This window comes from Arvicola amphibius, chromosome 4 (assembly GCF_903992535.2).
Source record: "Arvicola amphibius chromosome 4, mArvAmp1.2, whole genome shotgun sequence".
Classification (NCBI taxonomy): Eukaryota; Metazoa; Chordata; class Mammalia; order Rodentia; family Cricetidae; genus Arvicola; species Arvicola amphibius.
In genome coordinates this window covers 954,394-973,225 of record NC_052050.1, presented here as the reverse complement: position 1 = coordinate 973,225, position 18,832 = coordinate 954,394, and the positions used below count along the sequence as shown (strand labels likewise).

General features: G+C 55.5%; 1 protein-coding gene and 1 long non-coding RNA gene across 3 annotated transcripts; one reads left to right on the top strand and one right to left on the bottom strand.

The window, feature by feature from the left end:
• The first annotated feature begins 7,347 nt into the window (after nt 1–7,347).
• Slc16a3 (solute carrier family 16 member 3) lies at nt 7,348–16,749 on the top strand. Of its 2 annotated transcripts, XM_038325650.1 has the most exons (6): nt 7,348–7,387; nt 12,521–12,607; nt 13,517–13,766; nt 13,971–14,114; nt 14,448–15,215; nt 15,884–16,749. In XM_038325650.1, exons 3-6 carry the CDS (start codon nt 13,544–13,546, stop codon nt 16,153–16,155), a joined length of 1,407 nt encoding a protein of 468 aa, XP_038181578.1. In that variant the 5' UTR covers nt 7,348–7,387; nt 12,521–12,607; nt 13,517–13,543; the 3' UTR covers nt 16,156–16,749. The 2 variants fall into 2 exon arrangements, with proteins under 2 accessions (XP_038181578.1, XP_038181577.1); XM_038325649.1 differs by lacking the exon at nt 7,348–7,387 and having other exon boundaries at nt 11,905–12,607.
• LOC119811707 lies at nt 16,201–17,297 on the bottom strand. Its single transcript, XR_005285000.1, has 2 exons — nt 17,148–17,297; nt 16,201–16,337 (listed from the first exon to the last, which is right to left on the bottom strand). It is a non-coding gene; the product is annotated as an uncharacterized LOC119811707 (long non-coding RNA).
• Nucleotides 17,298–18,832: the final 1,535 nt, after the last annotated feature.

Sequence of the window (18,832 nt, the reverse complement as noted above, 5' to 3'; positions counted from 1 at the left end):
CTCGAGAAGTGCAAATCAAAACCATGTGAGCTACTGCTCCATACCCATATGGATGATTTTTAATAAAAGTTAAAACAGAAAACCTACAGCTAGAGAAAACGGGTGTTGGCCAGAGCACGGAGAAGTTGGAAGTCTTCTGCTCTGTGGTGGGAGTGTGACGTGGGGCAGGTGGTGTGGAAAGCTGCTTGGTAGTTCCTCCTGAAGCTAAACACGCAATTCCTGTTCCGTGTGAGCCAGCAATTTCACTCTTACGTGTATTTCTGGGAGAGATGGGGACATATGTCTATACCAAGACCCAGCTATCATGACTAACACTCTTACGGACATTTACGTATAAGAGGTCATAATGGCCCAAATGCCCATCAACAGGCGAACAGATGCACAGAATACGTTCTGTCTGGAAAATGGGGTAGAATTCAGTATAAAGGAGTTGAAGTACTTTATGGTCTGTGAAAGAAATCAGTCACATAAGGCCACTTACTGCGCCAGGCCTGCAATCCCAGCTGCTTTGGGAGGCTGAGGCAGGAGGATTGCAAGTTCAAGGCCTGCCTAGGAAACTTAGTGAGTCCTTGTCTTAAAATAAAAAGGAAGAAAAATGTCTGGAAGTGTAGCCCAACGGTGGATCATCTACCTGGTGCAAAGCCTTACGTTTAGCCCCTGACACACACACACACTGTTTCCATGTGCATCAAATGTCCACAGAGGAAGAGGCAGAAAATACAGGAACAGCTGCCAGTGGGTGCTGTAATGGGCGATGGAAAGATTTTGAAACCGGAGAAGACTGGCGGTTACATAACACTAGGGGACACTGGATGACACTGTTTTTGTATGATAACTGTGCGTTAAGCGGATTTCATTTTGATTTTAAACACGAGTGAACCACACACGAGTAGCAAAATATCCTGCTGGGAAAGAGGGTGATCTGGGGAAGTAGGAAGGAAGATGTGTGAGAGGAGCCACACTTGGGGTGTCCTTCTGGCCACTTTGGCTTTGTACGAGGACGTGCTACGTGGATGCGCTCACCCATTCCAAAGTATATGGGGTTAAGGTCAACGTCAGGACGTCTCCCTCAACCACTCTGCCTTTTAAAAAAAACAATTTATTGTGCGTGTGAGAGAGTGAGTTTGGAGTGCCATGACAAATGCACAGAGCTCAGGAGACAACTCCTAGAAGCCACCCTCTGCTTCGTGGAGACGGAATGTCTCCTCTCGTTTCTGCTGTTGTACCACACGCTTCAGGCTAACTGCCCTGAGGGTTTCTGTAATTCTTCAGTCAGTTATGACTCGGCTGTTTTGGGCCCCACCCTTCCACAGGAATGCTGGGATTGCAGGTGCTCACCTTTGCTTTTGTGTGGGTTGTGGGGATGAAACTGAGGTGGTCAGGTTGGTGTGGATCGCACCTTTCCCCACTGAGCCAGCTCTCCAGCCTCCCCCTTGGGTTTTGGGACGCGATCTCTCACTGAACGTGGAGCATTCTGGTTTGCATTGACTATGTAGCTAGGATCTACCTGTCTCTGTCTGCCACCACCCCCTTGCTGGGGTTATAGATGAAGGCTGCCAGTCCTAGCTTTTACATTGGTCCTGGGAATCCTGATGTTAGAAATAGGTCCTAAACTGGGCAGTGGTGGCGCACGCCTTTAATCCCAGCACTTGGGAGGCAGAGGCAGGCGGATCTCTATGAGTCTGAAGCCAACTGGTCTACAGAGCTAGTTCCAGGACAGCTAGGGCTGTTACACAGGGGGATAAAAAGGGGGGGGGGAGTTCCCGAGAAAATGTCCAAGTATTCAAACAAGATCAGTGATGCAAAAATTTTTACTTGTGCAGAAGGATGCAAAGCAATGTGCGCTTAGGAGTTTCCACCGGGTTTTTATTCCGAATGCAAGGGGGCCTGCACCTCACTCTGAGCGGTCACAGCTCAGCCTCACATTCTTTTTTTTTTTTTTTTTTTGGTTTTTCGAGACAGGGTTTCTCTGTAGCTTTGGAGCCTGTCCTGGAACTAGCTCTTGCAAACCAGGCTGGCCTCGAACTCACAGAGATCTACCTGCCTCTGCCTCCCGAGTGCTGGAATTAAAGGCGTGCACCACCACTGCCCAGCAGCCTCACACTCTTTAAAGGGTGGGCTCACTTCAAATGGCACAGCTGATAAGCAAAGTGTAACCTTTGACGGCAAGATGCAACCCTGAGCATATATTTTTATCTTAGAAAGATGCTGAGTTGAAGAGGGAGACTGGCCAGATGTTGTCTTTACAAATCTCCTTTTAAATCATTTTCAGGGGCTGGGGAGATGGCTTAGTGGTTAAGAGCACTAACTGCCCTTCCAGAGGACCCGGGTCCAATTCCCATGAACCCACATGGCAGCTCACAACTGTCTGTAGCTACAGTTCCAGGGGATCTGACACCTTCACACAGACATACTTGCAGGCAAAGTACCAATGCACACAAAATAAAAATAAACCAATTAAACCTTTTACAAACTATATTTTATTATTTTATGTCTGTGAATGTTTTGCCTGCGTGCATTTGTGCATCAAGTGTGTGCCCAGTGCCCTTGGAGGTCAGAAGAGGGCATCGGATCTCCTGGGACAGGAGTGCAAGCTACCATATGGCTGCTGGGAATCTAACCTGGGTCCTCTGCAGGAGCAACTGCTCTTAGCCCCCAGGCCTTCTCTCCTGATCTAACTTCTTTATGGACGGAACTTGCTTGATCGCATTTAACGCTTCGATAGTGAAGGCGGCACACTTCATTTACGCTCGTGCTGGTGCAGGAAGCATTTTACCCACAAAGCCATCTCTCCTGACCTGATTATACTTTCAAGACAGGAACTCCGTGGTGTGTGTGTGTGTGTGTGTGTCTGCGTGTGTGCGCGCGCGAGTGCGTGTGTGTATCCCAGACTGGCCTAACACTCCAAATCCTCTTGCCTGAGCCCCTGGGTTCCTAGACTGCTGTGTATGCTACCACACCCTCCTGTACGTGAGCAATCCTAACAGGAAAACTAGGTTTCCCTCTGCTCTCAAGTCTGCATCTTGCTTTGTCCTGGATGGTCCGCTCAGCTTCGGAGCACATCCTGCTCATGTATTCAAACACTTGACTGTCGCAAACCATCCACACCCAGCTGCTTCCTGAGGCCACGGCGTGTGCGACTGTTGTTCCTCCCCTCACCCTTGCTGCTGCCTGTTCGTGGATGTCCGAGGGACACTTAGCAGAGAGCCCCGGAGAGCATCAGAAGCTGGCCGGGGAGAGGTCAGTCCCAGATGGGCAGAAGTGGGGGGAGGGGAAAACTAATGTATTTGAAATCCTGGGTCCGAATAGAGTCAGATGAAGGTGAAGTGGAGTGGCTAAGAAGGAAGTGGAGACTTTCCTACAGGGTGCAGGAAGGCCCATGGAGGTCCTGCGGGACAATCAAGTGAAGGGACCCCGGGGAGTTAACCCCTAAGGAGCTTCAGATGGGTTCTGCCAGGTCCACATCGCAGACCAGGGGCCCGAGGAGCAGAGGGACTTTGCTCTTCCGTCTTCTCTGCTCTGCTTCCATGTCCCCATGACCCTGCAATCACTGCCTGGGGTCCTAATGGCCCTAGTTCTGAGTTCCGGACGTGCTGTTTTTGTCCAGTTCTGGCTCTAGAAGATGTGGAACAGCGGTTATTATTGCTACCGAAGGGAAGGTCTGTCCAGCAGTTGGTTGTTCCTATTAGACTACACACATCCAACCGTCCCACACATCCATAGCCCAGCATTCACACTGGACCATGGATGCACCCCAGTTCACACCCCTAACTCCCACCCAAACTACACACCACAACACCCAATGCCCAACATCCTCTCCCACCACATGTCACACGCACACATATCAATACACAACACCCAACACTCCATCTCACACCTCCAACACCCATACACCCATACCCACACTGACAAACACCCAAGACCCATGCTTACCTACAGACACCTCCATACAAACACATACAACAAATGTATACCATATACCCAACACGCAGGCACACCCCTGTGCAAATACCTACTCACAGCACACAAACACACCAATACCTCCAACACCCAGGAATAACACCTACCCAACACTCAAACCTCAATGCTCACACCTATACAAACATACCCAATACCTATGCACACTTAATGCCCCTACCCCTACCACACACACAACACTCATGCACAACATAGCACACACAAACTCATTCAATACCAACACTCATCCACAGTGCAGTGCCAAACTCCTTACCGGTCATACCAAACACACACCCACACGCACACGCATGTGCACACACGTACGCATGCATACACACATGCATGCATGTGCACGCACACACGCATGCATGCACACACACACACAACACCCACACACCACATTCACTCATCACCCAAGAGCAAACACCCTAACACTTATTGCCCAACAACAACAGAGCACAGGTGTGTGCGTGGCTGGGGTGGGCTGAGGTTTCATTTCTCCCATCTGCCCACTCTCTGGGGAAAGTTTGGCAACCACCAGGTTAATCTGTTTTTTGTTTTTATTTTCTCGAGAGGATTTGGGAAGGAAAAAACCCTGGGGAAAGCGTAGAATGAAGGAATGGGTTGGTCCCAAACCCATGGTCTTGGGTCCAGGCTGCGTCCTGCGAGTGCTCTGCTTCTGTGAGCCTCACACGGCCTTCCTCCTTTCCAGTCTGGGCCTGGGAAGGCTGCATCCCACCACACCGGCAGGGACTGGAGGAAGAGTGCCCTAGCTGTGGAGGAACAGGTTTCATAGTGTGTCACTAGATCCCCTGGACAGGGATCACTCAGGGAGCAGGGGCAGGAGCCAGGCAGCTGGGGACCCCAGGAATGGGAGCTGTGCTTGGGACAGAATGTTCCAGCAACTTGGCCTTCTTCACCTGACCCATCTCATCCTGGCCTCAGTCCATCATGGGGTAGCAACTGGTGCGGGGTGGTTTATGTGGACTTGGCTAGGCACAGCGACTAGACTATAATCTGAAGGATCATGAAGAATCTCCACAGGCTGCCAATGTGAAGTCTGTATGCCTCTGCAGAACCTGGACAATTCCTGACTCCTCGCTGGGCATATTTGATCTTTCACCCATCGTCCATGCGGCAGCTGCCAGGAGAACCTTCAGAAAACTCTTTCCCTGTTTCTAAGATCCTTTTGGAGATGGGGAGAAGCCTGGCTTCCAACCTGTCTGGGAGACTGGACGCTTGCTCAACAATGGCGATAGGTCCTTCACATCCTACAGTTCCTAGGGGCAGGGATCTTGGGAAAGTCCGTGTCCCCCAGGGTTCCAGCCACTAAGTCTCCTCAGAGCACATTCCAGGGCCTGATGGGACTTGAAGCTGTAGACTGGAATGGGAGGAGGTGGGTCAGACGGGTAGGGAGCCTGGAGGGACACGGAGGACTGTGGAGGGCAGGGCCGGATCTGGCTGGATCACTGGGCAGTGCTACATCTTCCCAGGTACCTTCCCTTCAGAAAAGGGCATCCTGAGCTGCTGCAGCCCATGATGGGCAGACTGGACACTAGTGTGGAGACAGCTCCCACATCATCGCTACAACAGCAGCAGCTGTGCTGTGGGAGTTTTGTTCTTGGCTCTAGGTCCTGGATGCTCCTAGATTCACCCAGGAGATGGAGATTTGGATCCTCTAGGTCTCAGAGTCTGCAGAAATCTGGCTGTGGAGGGGGCAGCTCCTGGCCTTTGGGAGACAGGAGAAGGCTGCGAGACCTTGGATGCACTGGCTTGGTTTCTGTTTCCTTGCTGGCAGCCCTTTGTTATTTGGGCTGAAGGAAGGGTGAGGCGTGGCAAGCTCCTGCCACACTGAACTGTTAGCCCAAGAAGAGTACGTGACGAGTCCCTGCATCTGCGGGATGGTGTCTGGGTCTCTGTAACGTATTCAGTGACGGAGGCTGGAAGTTAGGCGGCCCTGCCTCCCAAAAGTTAGTCGCCTGTAACCATACATTTCGTTCCTTAGGACTGAGGTCCCATATGCCATTTCTTGGTGGCCATGAGACTCTTACCGTGAAAGCTTGTGGTCTCCCAAGCATCTTTGGAGTAATAGTCAGGTCCTAGGCGAGGGCGGAGATCAGACCCTGAATGACCCTTTTCGCGGAGGGCCCAACAGAGCAGTGGGGGCATCTCAGTAGGTAAGGACTCAGGATAGTGGACTATGGGGCCCTCCGGTTACCATGACCAAAAGAGTGGACGGCTGTGACGTTCCGGACTTGGAGGTCACCCTTTCCCATTCTGGATGTATGCTCTAAACTTCCTAGCCTCGGGGACTCTGGGGTTGTTTAGGGGCCTCATTAGAAGTCGATGGAGTGTTTCTTTAGCCAAGGCTGGGTGCCCGGGAATAACTGTCCTGGCCCTGTCCATCAAAGGTCATGCTCGCTGGTGCCTCCTCAAACTTAGCACCCAAAATGTCAGTTATTTCCATCGTATGGAAGAGAAAAGAGGGGCTAAAGGAGCCCGCCCCACTCGGAGGACTGGGAAGACCCCGGTCAGAGGCTCTGCTTTCTCCCATCCCTGATCCTTTCCAGGCAGACACATTTGTGGAGTAGGATGGAAAAGGTTCTCATCACCCGCACTGGGCTGGGCTGGGTGACAGAGCAGGGCTGTGGTGTCAGTGCCTGCCTGGCTTTGCAAGGCCCCAACCACAGGGGAAAGCGGAAGTTCAGAGAGGCTGACAGCCTTGTCCAAGATCCCCGTTGTCCAAGGTGTGCGGGTCTGCTTCTCAAGCAGGGGAGACTGCCGCCACCGCCATGCAATAGCCCAGTCTTAGGCACCGGCAGGATGTGAAGGTCTGGATGGAGAGAAGATCGGAAGGAGCCCTCAAGATTGAGAGCTGAGGCAAGTGGTGGGAGCCCATGGTAAATGGGCTGTGGTGGGGCGTGTGCCGACCTGGTAGAAGACGCGGGCCTGGGTATGGAGGGCAAAATGGTCCGGGTCTCGGAGGTAGCGAGGACGCTGCTACTCTCTTGCCAGAATCATTGAAGGATCCCACAGCCTTGGAAAGGAATAAATGGAGGGGCAGAAAGGGGTGCCGAGGGGGAAGTGAGGCGGTCAGCCCGGATCTGAGGGCGCGGAAGAGACCAGTGAGAAGGTCCGTGTTGGGTGGGGTCCGCGCCCGGGGCGCCTATAGAACGGGATCAGACCCGGGCTCCCTGGTAAGTGGAGAATGGCAGTGACCGAGCCGTCGGGGCGCAGCGGCTGGGGCGCCCCCTCTGGCAGCAGCGTGGGGTCCGGACGGGGAGGGCAGGGGCGGCGCCAGGCAGCGGTGACGTGCGCGGGGGACGTGCCGCGCGAGGGATGAGAGCACTTAAAGTCGCCCCCGGCTCGGCGCCGAGCAGCCGAGGAGGGCAGAGGCGGACGCTGTAGCTGGCGGTGGTGGTGGTGGCAGGTAGGCGCGGCGGGATGCGCGGTGGGATGCTTGGCGCGCGGAGCCATGCAGGGACCCTCCAGTCACCTAGGGGTTGGGCCTTCGTTCATCAGGTGCCGGATCCGGGCCTGGAGCTCCTGGCTCCTGGTCCTCTCCGTTCGTGGTTCTCCAGCCCTGGGTTTCTCCTGACTTGGAGAATCCTCTCACCACTGCAGCTCCACCAAATTGCCCGGAGCAGCCAGTTGCGCGTTTGCATCCTGCCTCCCCACCTTCGCAGAAGCCTATCCATGCGGCAGCCCTCGGGGGCTGGGCTTCATCCAGGAGGCAGCTGCCCTGGACGACCAAACGTCCACAGTATAAATAGCTCGGCCCAAGAGGGTTTGGAGGGTGGCCGGGCGGCTGGAGAGCCTGGGCTATATTTGGTGGGAATTGTATAGACTTCTTGGAACCCTGAACCTCCAGCGGGCATCAGCAGGCCGCCCAGTGAGAGAGGAGCACGTGCACTTCGGAATGGTTGGGAGAAGGAATGCCCTCGGATTTCTTCCTCCCGTCTCTCTACATTTTATTACCACCTTAAAGTCGCTAACCCTCACCCAGCCACCACTACTAGCCCAAACTAGGCAGATGAAAATGTGGTTTCCCCTCATAATGGAATAATTTGCCCCATCCTCATTCCTTGGGAAAACCAGTGCACAGCCTTGGTTTTCTTACCTGAAAAGTGGGTTTTCTGGATGCTGGTCCAGGTTTAAGTGCAAGGGAAGCCGCTAACTCTGGACAGATGATCCTTGGAGTTTGGGTGGCGGGTAAGGGCGGCAGCAGAATCAAGTCTGCTCTACCCGACGCACAGGGCTGCATGTCCAGGCCGACAGGAACGCTTTCTGTGATGGTCAGAGCCGTCATGGCAAGGCTCCCTCATACAACACAATAGCTTGTCCAGACCTGGGGGTGGATTCTGCAGGGGGCAGGAGGTTATCTCCCAGGGCTCTCAGCTTCATTCCACAGGCCTGAGAGTTCGCTGGTGTCCAGTGGATGTTGGGTCTGTCTGTCTTGAGAAATGGGGACAGTCCGGAAAATGTGGGGGCTCCCTCGGGATGGGCAGGGACTAACACACAGGATGCTGTGCAAATGATGGGTCTGCTACCCCTCAAGGGGCATCGGGGGCACTACCTAAGTATGTGTGGAGCCTTCTTGGCAGGGACGTTGTGGTGTCGACAAAGCCTTGAACAACCATTAGTTTGGTTCCAAGATGGACTTGCCCACACCACCTGTGACCTTGAGGCAGGGCCTGCCTGAAGTCTAAATTTGGAGGGGTAGCAAGGAGAAAGCATTGTTGAACTTAGAGCCATCAAGGAGCGATATGGAAGGGGTCAGTTTGTGGGACCCCACAGTATGCTGGTGTGCCAGGATTTCTGACTGTAGGGCCAGTTCTGCTGTGAACTGGCCAGGAAAGGGCCCGCGCGGGGGGAGGGGGGATGGAGTGGTGGCTGGTGAGGAGCCACGTGCAGGAGGGCACCTTGGGCCCCCCAGTCGGACCTTCTGGATGGTGGTGCTTAGCAAATGGAGACCACCCCCCCCCCCCGACCAGGCCTTGGTCCATCTGGCACTGGGCACTGGCACAGGAGCAGGGCAGGAATGGAGACCGCCCTAGTGGCAAGAGTAGGCCTCCGGCCTCAGTTTCCATTAGCGGAATGGGCCACGAGGGGCAGATGCACTTAATGAACTATCTGCGAGACCGCAGGTCATCGGTCAGCATTCCAGAGGCTCGGCCGCGCCCCGGCTCGCGTTTGCAAAGGGCAGAGGGAAAAGGCGCGCCTAGAAAGCGAATCTGTGGGTGAGTCGTAGGATCCCCCCCTGAGGGCATTTGGCGCCGCACTCTGAAAATACGGTAGGAGTGGAGAAGGACCGCCTACTCCAGGCAATACGGTGGCGGCTCCTCCCTTGGCGCGGTCACGTCCCCCACGTCCCGAGGCCGCTGGGGCGGAGCTTCCTTCCCTTCCCGACCCTAGCCCGACCCACTGAGCCCCGCCTAGGTTTGCTGGACCTTTACCTCCAGTCGGCAGATGGAGTGAGGCGGGTCTGGTCGGTTGCCGCCACTAACCCAAGCCCCACCCCTACCTACCTCCTTGCCAGACAATGATGGGAGTTGGTGGCGGGGGCACTTATGACTTCTGAGCCTCCCGTTAGCCTTAAATCCTGGCTTAAGGAAGGAAGCCTGCCTGCAGGGGAATCGAGGGTTCCATAGATGGCTTTGTGGAGGAATGGCCATTGCAATGCCCAGCAGGCCTAGGTGGAACTTTGTTGGAAAGTGGCTGAGAGAGCCCCACCCACTGACCCTAACCTTGCAGAGAAGGGGCTCCCACTGCAAGATGGAGCGAGTCCCTAGGGCTGCCCCATTTTTGTGACAGTCAAGCGTGGAAGTTCCTCACACGACGTGGGACTCTGAGCCCAGCTATCCTAGGACAGCCCTGCAGGGATCTCGGGCCTGAGGTGGGGTGGGGTGGTGATTGGCTCTGGGCCACAGTGTTTCTGCCCTACTGGTCCCTGCAGAGTTGATGTGAGCTGATGGAACAACCTGGAGGCTGGGCAGGCCAGCAGAGGTGGGGTGGAGGGCCGCGCAGGTCAGCAGAGGTGGGGTGGAGACAGGTCAGCAGAGATGGGACGGTGGGGGGCACAGGCCAGTAGAGATGGGCGGAGGGCCGGGCAAGCCCGTGGCCCAACCTCTGCAGCACCGTAGACGCCTCTCCAGAAAAAGCCTTTCTTTCCATGGCATTCTTTACACGCTGGTGGGCTCAGGGCTGAGGGCCCAGAAAGGAGAGCACACTGCTATCCCTGTTTGTATGATGGTAGGGGAAGGGAGGGAGGGAACGAACTTGGAAGGAGGTCTTTCAGCAACTTCTTCCCCCGCCACCACGGTACTGGGTGCTAACCTCAACTAGCTGCTTACTTGTTTTGGGAGGAAATCTGGGATGTTAACCAAGGAAGATAGTTGCCTTAGTTCCTGTCACCTACTTAGACCACAAAGGCAGGGCCAAGGCTGGTCCCTCCTTGGATGACAGGCACTTAAGGGGCCCTGGACGGACCACAGACCAGAACTCAGGGCTTGGACCACGATGGGTACCTGGTACGCCTTCTTTGGACTGGTAGTCCAGGTGCTTGAACGCAGAGGATGTTACAAGGGACTCTCATGTACCTCTGCCGTAGGCAACAGCCAGTGGTGTTAGGCCTTCCAAGGGCCTCTGGGGACCAACTTTTGGGAGCACCCTGGAGGCTTTCCTGACCCAGTCCCCACCCCCAGATCGGTTTTCTGTGACCTGGAGGGTGAGTTATTTCTGGGCTGCTTCAAATGCTTCCCTGGGAGGGTAAAATGTCACCGAAAGGCCAGATGGCTAGGGTGTGCCTGAGGCTATGCTGTTGGAGGTGGGGAAGCCCTAGGGTTAGAGCACTGGCCTGCATTTTGGCCCGTCTGTGCTGTTACCCCGTAGATCTCGTCCCTAAGGCAGGCTGGAAATCCTAACCTTTTACGCAACTGGGATGTGTTGAGGCCTGGGTGGCTAAATGCAGGCTGAAGGACGGGCTTAAACTCTGCCCCTGGTTGGGACATTTGATCTCCCTGAGAAGTCCTTCTCTGCCGGGTCTCTGGTGACCAGCTGGGGTGGGCGCTGGTGAGGCTCCATCAGGGTGGTTAGTGCCAGACTGGGTAAGGACGACGCTGGTGCGCCTTGGCGGAGAGCTTGTCTTGGTGCCGTCAAATCCTTGGCACTGAAGGTGGCCTTCCCTGTATTATCAGCCTTACGTGGCGGCCATAGACCTGAAAAGCTCCACAACGTGGACCCTTCTGACCTTGCTTGCCCAGTTTAGAGGACGCCTCGTCTACCGCCGGGGATTATGTTCCCATTTCTCTCCTCCTTGGACTCTGAGAGCTCCAGCAAGGGCCGAGCCTTTATAATAAACAAAGGTGGAGAAGCTTCAAAAGGCTGGAATACTTGTTAGTACCTTGACAAGTGCTGGGCAGACCCCAAGCAGCCCAGTTGCTCGGGTCTGGGAGCTCTGATCCTCTGTGGGGGACTTCAGGTGTCCAGAGTTAGGTTCATGTTCACTGCTGCTTCTGGGCATGTTCTCCTCTTTGCTTTGTATGGAAACTGGGTTTTTCTATTTTATTTTTTTGCATTTTATTTTGTGAACACGGGGGTTGGACACAGGCATCTGTGTGCCTGTGTGCGCCATTGCTTGTGGAGGTCAGGACAACCTGTAGGAGTCAGGTTCTCTCCTCCTGTCATGTATCCTGTCATGTAAGTCATGGGGATCGAGCCCAGGCTGTCAGCTTCGGCGGCAGGTGCCTTTACCCACTGAGTCACCCTGCCCACCCTGGATTTATTTTTAAAAAGTGCAACAGAAAGCTTGGCATGGTGATGCATGCCAGTAGCTCCAGCACTCAGGAGTTAGAGGCAGGGGAGTTTGCCATCCTGGGATACATAGAGAGTTCCAAGCCAACTAGGGCTCCACTGTGAGATTCTCTCTCTCTCTCTCTCTCTCTCTCTCTCTCTCTCTCTCTCTCTCTGTCTCTGTCTCTCTCTCTCATACACACACACACACACACACACACGGTAACAAACTGGGCTTGGGATCCTCATGCTCTCTGTCTTAGCTTCATCTCTAAATGGTACAGCCCTAAACTGTACTCCCCCACTCCCGGTACTAAGTTTTAGTTTTAAAGATACCTTTAAAACTCAGGGCTGATGGATAAGAGGTGCCTGGCACCTGGGGCTCCCACTGAGCATGTCCTGACTGTGGCATATGATACTTCTCCTTTGGGTTGGAGTGCAGAGGGTCTCAGGCTGGGCCATGGCTAGATGGTCAGAAGCAGGGTGAAGCCTTCGAAGGTTGGTGTGCCTTCCTATCAGAGCTGTGTGTTGTCTCTGAACCTTAGGAAAGCCTCGGTAGAGTCCCGCCAAGCTTGGGCTTCCTCAGACAGTCTAGTTTAACATGTCTGTGTCCCAGTCACGGGACTGTGCTCACAGGAAGAAGCCAGCAAAGGGGCAGGGCTGGAGCCTGGAGACCCAGGGTGAGCAGCCAAGGTGGGAAGCTCTCCTGGTCAGGGGTTTACATTCCAGCGCAAGCTACCCTTAAACACCGTGGACTGATCTTTCTCCCCAGAGTACTGGCTGGCAGCACAGCATTTGAGGAGGAGTGGACTGAGAACTCAGGTCAGAGGCTGCCCCCCCTGCTGCAGCTCAATTCTTGGTGAGACGGGGGATGAGGCCGAGCAACCTCCGGGATTAGGGGAATGGTGATTGTGGGGTCAACAGCCAAACAGAAACCTGGTCCTAGCTTTCAGACTTGTTCTGTCTCTCATCAGCTAAGCCCCTGAAATTCATGAAAAGGGAAATTAGCACAGGTGTGTGTGTGTGGTAGGTGTGGGGTTTGGGACACTCCCTGCTTGCTTAACGTCTAGGGGCCAGAAGATTGGTCCTCGTTATGAGCTGCTGCAGTGGCTGATGTTTTCCCTTAACCCCCAGGCCTTCCTGGGGGAGCCCATCGGGATCTTCAGCCTCTCTGTCATGGATGGTTCTAGGCAGTTACAACGGCTGAGCTCTTCCCAGGGGAAGTAGGAAGCCCCCCTCAGATACCATGGTCTGTCTTTCCGTCTGCCTGTGTTCCAGACCCACGTCCTCCCAGGCAGTCAGAAAGTGGAACCCAGAGTGGGGAAAGGATGAAGCATAGCTCCTCAGGGGGTAGGAGAACAGGGCTGGATACCCGCCTCAAAGGGATGGGGTAGTGCAGGGTGCTGCCGGGATTATGCTGTGTGGCACAGCCTCTGCCAGGCACAAGTTCAGAAAATGCCAGCCAGGCTGATGATTTCTTGGGTCTGCTCTTCCTAGGAGGTAATGTGAATCCTGGTCGAACCCTAAAAAGGTCATTGTACTTTATAGCCGCCTGTGTGAGAACAGACAGCTTCCCAAAGTACCGGTTCAGGTTAGCCAGGGGGCGGGGAGCCCCGAGTCAACGATACCAGGCTGTCCATGGCCGAGCTGCCGTAGGAGTGGCCAGGTGCCAATGCTGGGGCTCTCCAGGTGTCCCCACCCTCCTCTGCTGGGCTGCCCTTGAGATGATCACCCCGGCAACCCAAGTCAGCTGTTTCTTTTCTCTCAGGGCGAGGCGGAACCAGCCCTCCAGGCTATGGGAGGAGCTGTGGTGGATGATGGTCCCACTGGCATCAAGGCCCCCGATGGGGGCTGGGGCTGGGCCGTCCTCTTTGGCTGTTTCATCATCACGGGTTTCTCCTACGCCTTCCCCAAAGCGGTCAGCGTGTTTTTCAAGGAGCTCATGCATGAGTTTGGGATTGGCTATAGCGACACAGCCTGGATCTCCTCCATCCTGCTGGCTATGCTGTACGGCACAGGTGAGGCTGTGTTGACACGCCCAGTGGCCAGGCTCCACAAGCAGTTCCTTCAGAGAGGGTGGGTGATGCCCGGTGACCTGCTGAGGACACGTGGGGAGCTGGGCTCTGGCCCCCAGTGCCTGGCACACACACCTGATAAACTGAGGGTCTTATGTAGTCTGGTGGGCGGGGAGAGGGCAGAGCCAAGCTCCCTTCTCTACACAGGCCCCCTCTGCAGCGTGTGTGTGAACCGCTTTGGCTGCCGGCCTGTCATGCTTGTGGGTGGCCTCTTTGCATCCCTGGGAATGGTGGCCGCGTCCTTCTGCCGAAGCATTATCCAGATCTACCTCACCACAGGGGTCATCACAGGTGAGTGGGGGGGGGGGGAGGCTGAGCACTGTTGGGCGTCTTGGCTGGACCCTTTCCTCCTGTCCATAAGAGTTTGCTGAGATGAATGGCCAGTGTCTAAGGCTCTATCTACTCCGGCCCACTAGATGCTCACCCATTTGCAATGGAGCCTGTGTCCAGGGAAACGGGGGCATGGATGAAGGTCTGGGGAGGCACAGGGCCTAACATGGCCTTCCTTGCGAGTCTTGACCATGGGGTTTCACGCTGCCCTCTTGGCAGGCTTGGGTCACAGGGCCCCACGCTGCCCTCCTTGGACGTCCTGCGTTTGAGGTCTTACACTGTCCTCTCTTACAGGCTTGGGTCTGGCTCTCAACTTCCAGCCTTCCCTCATCATGCTCAACCGGTACTTCAACAAACGGCGCCCTATAGCCAACGGGCTGGCCGCAGCGGGCAGCCCGGTTTTCCTCTGTGCGCTGTCTCCGCTGGGGCAGCTGCTGCAGGACCACTATGGCTGGCGGGGTGGCTTCCTCATCCTGGGGGGCCTGCTGCTCAACTGCTGCGTGTGTGCTGCGCTCATGCGGCCACTGGTGGCACCCCAGGCGAGTGGAGGGACCGAGTCCCAAGCACCCCAGCGGCCACCCAAGCGCCTTCTGGACTTGAGTGTCTTCCGAGACCGTGGCTTCCTCATCTACGCGGTGGCCGCCTCCATCATGGTGCTGGGGCTCTTCGTGCCTCCGGTGTTCGTGGTGAGCTACGCCAAGGATCTGGGTGTGCCCGACACAAAGGCCGCCTTCCTCCTTACCATCCTGGGCTTCATTGACATCTTCGCCAGGCCCACGGCTGGTTTCATCACGGGCCTCAAGAAGGTGCGGCCCTACTCTGTCTACCTCTTCAGCTTTGCCATGTTTTTTAACGGCTTCACAGACCTCACAGGCTCGACGGCCAGCGACTATGGTGGCCTGGTGGTCTTCTGCATCTTCTTTGGCATTTCGTACGGCATGGTGGGGGCTCTGCAGTTTGAGGTGCTCATGGCCATCGTCGGCACTCACAAGTTCTCCAGCGCCATTGGTCTCGTGTTGCTGTTAGAGGCCGTGGCTGTGCTCATTGGACCCCCATCAGGAGGTGAGTGCCGCTGGCCGGGACACCAGGACAGAGCGAGCAAGGGCTGGCCTCCCTGCTTTAGGAGACTCTGGAAATGGATAGGGTCTGGGGCCAGCAGATGTCAGCAGTGAGCTGCTGGCTCTGAGCCAAGACAGGCATAAACTTGACAGCCCTACCCATAGGGTCTGGCAGCTTCTTTAGGCGTCTTGCATACCACGTGGGGGCGGCTTTCAAGGGAATGGGGCAAGATTTGTTACTTTGGTCCTTTTACTTTCTGAAGGCCAGCCGAAAAACACTGGTTTTTGCTGGCGAGGGCTGCCTAGCAATCCTGGACCTGGGTCTCTTTACTCCACAGCCCTTTCTGATTCTCTTATAGCCTCTGGCTCCTTCTTTCTCCAAGAATGGTCTTGGGGTCCTCAGTTACTAGGCAGCTAAGGCATGTTTCTTCCTACGGGGTCTGTGACTGGGAAGGGGGGTACAGACCTCAAGGCCACTTCTATCTATTCTTTTTGATTCGGCCCTTGCTCGCATGGGGAGGAGGAAAAGGAAGAGGAGGCTACAGAGGGCTGAGCAGATGCTGCTGGGGATGGAGTGTGAGGCATTAACTCAATGCCGGGAGAGGGAGCCCTGGCCCGGGGTGGAAGCGGGGTACTCCCAGGAGTTTCTGGTGACCTGAGTCTTCTTTGCAGGCAAGCTGCTGGATGCAACCAAAGTTTACAAGTACGTGTTCATCCTGGCCGGGGCTGAGGTGCTCACCTCCTCCCTTGTGCTGCTGCTGGGTAACTTCTTCTGCATCAGGAAGAGGCCTGAGGTGACACAGCCTGAGGTGGTGGCCTCAGAGGACACGCTCCATAACCCCCCTGTGGGTGTGGGGGTGGACTCGAGGGAGGTGGAGCACTTCCTGAAGGAACAGCCTGAGAAAAACGGGGAGGTGGTTCACACCCCAGAAACCAGCGTGTGAGTGGCCTGGCCAGGCGGGCAGGGAGCAGGGAAGAGGTCCAGAGACTGGCAACGCTCATATTTATTTCACAAACAGGACCGGCTGAGGCGGGGCCATCGGCTCAGCTCTGGCTGCCTGGTCAGCGGGTCAGTGTTTTGCGGGGAGAGGTGGCGGGGTGGGAACCGTGTCATTCCAAAGTGGATCTGCGGTGAAGCCAAGGGAGTCCCACGGTTACCAGCCGCCTACGCCAGGAACGAGGGACCCAGCCTGCTGAGCCCAAGCAGCCTGTGCCTCCCCCGACCCCCACTGTGGCCAAGGACCTAGAAACCCACACTTAGGAGACAACACGACTTTAATCAGATGGCGGGGCTGGGACGGGTGGGTGCTGGCAGGTGGGTGCTGCCGGCAGGGTCCTCCCTGATCCTACCATCCTATCCCCATCTCCAGCCCTGTTGTCTAGGGGACAAAGAGCTCCTATCTGACACGGTGGAAATAGTCCTGTGTGTAGGAGCAGCACCAGAGGGCCCATCTCCAGGAGCTGTCTGTTTCTGGGCAGTGGTCTGTTCTCCCTAAGTCCCACCTTTGTTAAATAACAAATTGCTGATTCTTAAAAAAGTGGTTCTGACATCTTCATTAGCTCCCCCAGTTCTGCCTGCTGTCACCTTCTCTGCTGCCTCTGGGGTTTGCTCAGCAGCCACAGCATTCGTATGGCAGGAAGAAAGGGGGCGAGGGGAATACCGAGGAAGGGCCCCGTGCTAGAGAGGGGTGCCTGGGTGGCACTTGGAGGCCATGGGGAACCCCCAGGGCTGAGGAGACTGAGCTGAGAGGTGGCATAAGCTACGTTCACTGTGTGTGGGCTTCCAGCGTGAGTTTCCTGCCTTTCCGTTTATTCGCCCCTCTGGAGGGCTGGTAAATTTCTCTCTGTGGTCAGCGCCTGCTGATCTCTGTTCCCCGTCCTCCTCTGTCCAGCCCATGCTCAGCACTTGGGTTCGCCCTGGGCACCTCGCACCCACCTGCCCTGTGGCCAGTGGCGGCCTGTGTGGCTGGAAGCCCGGTCAGAGGCCGCTGGGGCTGCCTCAGTAGGTGGTTCGTCGTGGGCGCTGGGGACGGCAGCGGGCACCTTGGCGGGCCGCATGCAGCCGGAGAGATGCCACGTCCCTGCTCCTCTGCAAGGAAAAGGAGGCGAGTGTTCTCATCTGGGCCCGGCCTCCCGTACCCCCTGGTGGGAGGTCAAGGGCTTGCAGCTCTGACCCAGGCCAGTCTCAAGACTCTGGGGTGCCTCTCCCATTTGGTGTTTCTGTTCCCTTTAAGAGGTCAGCTGTGGTCACACGCATCCTGGAGTCTCTGATTTGCCAACCACCAGAGCAAGTGGGAATGGCAAGGACCTCAGGTCTCAAAACAGGCCAAGCTCCAATTGTGGCCATTAGCTGCCCCTAGAAACTAGAGGAAAAGAGAAAGTGTGTGTGTGTGTGGGGGGGGGGGGGTACATGCTGGGTGGGGCAGAGGCACTGGGCCTCAGGGAACATAGCTTGCTCTGCCCACTCTCAGTCGGCCTCTGGGCTGCTTCTATTCCTAGGCCGAACCTCAGCAATTACACTGATGGAATCACTGGTTGAGAGTGGCTCTTGGGGCTGGGCACAGAGAGGGCTTGTTTCTAGATCTGTACTGATCAGACCCTAAACCAGCCCTTACCCTCTCACTAAGCTATATCTTCCCCTTTGTTCCTCCTACACCTGCACCCAGGGCATGTGGTCTATGAGAACAAGCAGCCGTCAGGAAATGGCAAAATGGTCAGGCTTCATGCACACAGCAGTCACTGTTAGGATGTTGGGACCATTTTTTGTTTTTATGAAGACACTTCTTCATAGGGAAGAGATCCCCAGTGATCGTCTTCGTAAGGAAGATGTTGGGTGACCAGCTGAGGGCCCTCCAAGCCTGTCTGTGCTGGTGGGACCCCACTTGCATCCTAGGGTGGCAGTTTCTGGGCCCTGTAATAAGCAGGTAGTTTTATCTGTCTGTGTTTCTGCACTGAGATGTTTTCCAACTGGACAGAAGGAAACACAGTCCTCAAAGTATTGCTGCTGGGGCACCTAGAGTGGTGACCAGCCCAAGCAGGTGATGTGTGAGGCCCACAAGGCGTAAGGAGGGCCTGTGAGTGCAGCTGGAGACTGCCCTGCAGGGGCTGAATCCCGGGATCCATCCAGATCCACCCATAACTGGGCTTGCAGTAAGGGAAACGGATATCCCATCACCCCCAACTCAGAGCCAAAGGCAAATGAGCTAGGCTCATGGGCCAGCACTGCCAACCTTACTGGGTCTGTACCCTACTGGCAGAGAATAGAGGTCGGGGTGTGAATCAGAGTAGGAGCCTTGTGGCCAGTGGCTACTGAACCTGCGCCATCTGAGGAAGCTAGGCTGAGCCCAGATGCACAGCCGTCTGTGCAGACAATGGCCTCTTTAATGTGCAGTCTACCCAGACTTCACTTCTAGCACAAGACCTTTCCAGGAGAGGCCAGAAGTATCTAACAGGGGATTGTTCATAGGGACCCATGCCAGGCTGCAACAGGAGGGAGCGCTAGGCAGAGCTAATACTTCACCTCCCATCTCAGTGGCTCCTATGTCCCTATGTCCTACTTCATAACTAATTTTGCCACTGTTACGTATTTTTGGAGAGAGAGGGTTGGCAGTGGGGTCGTGA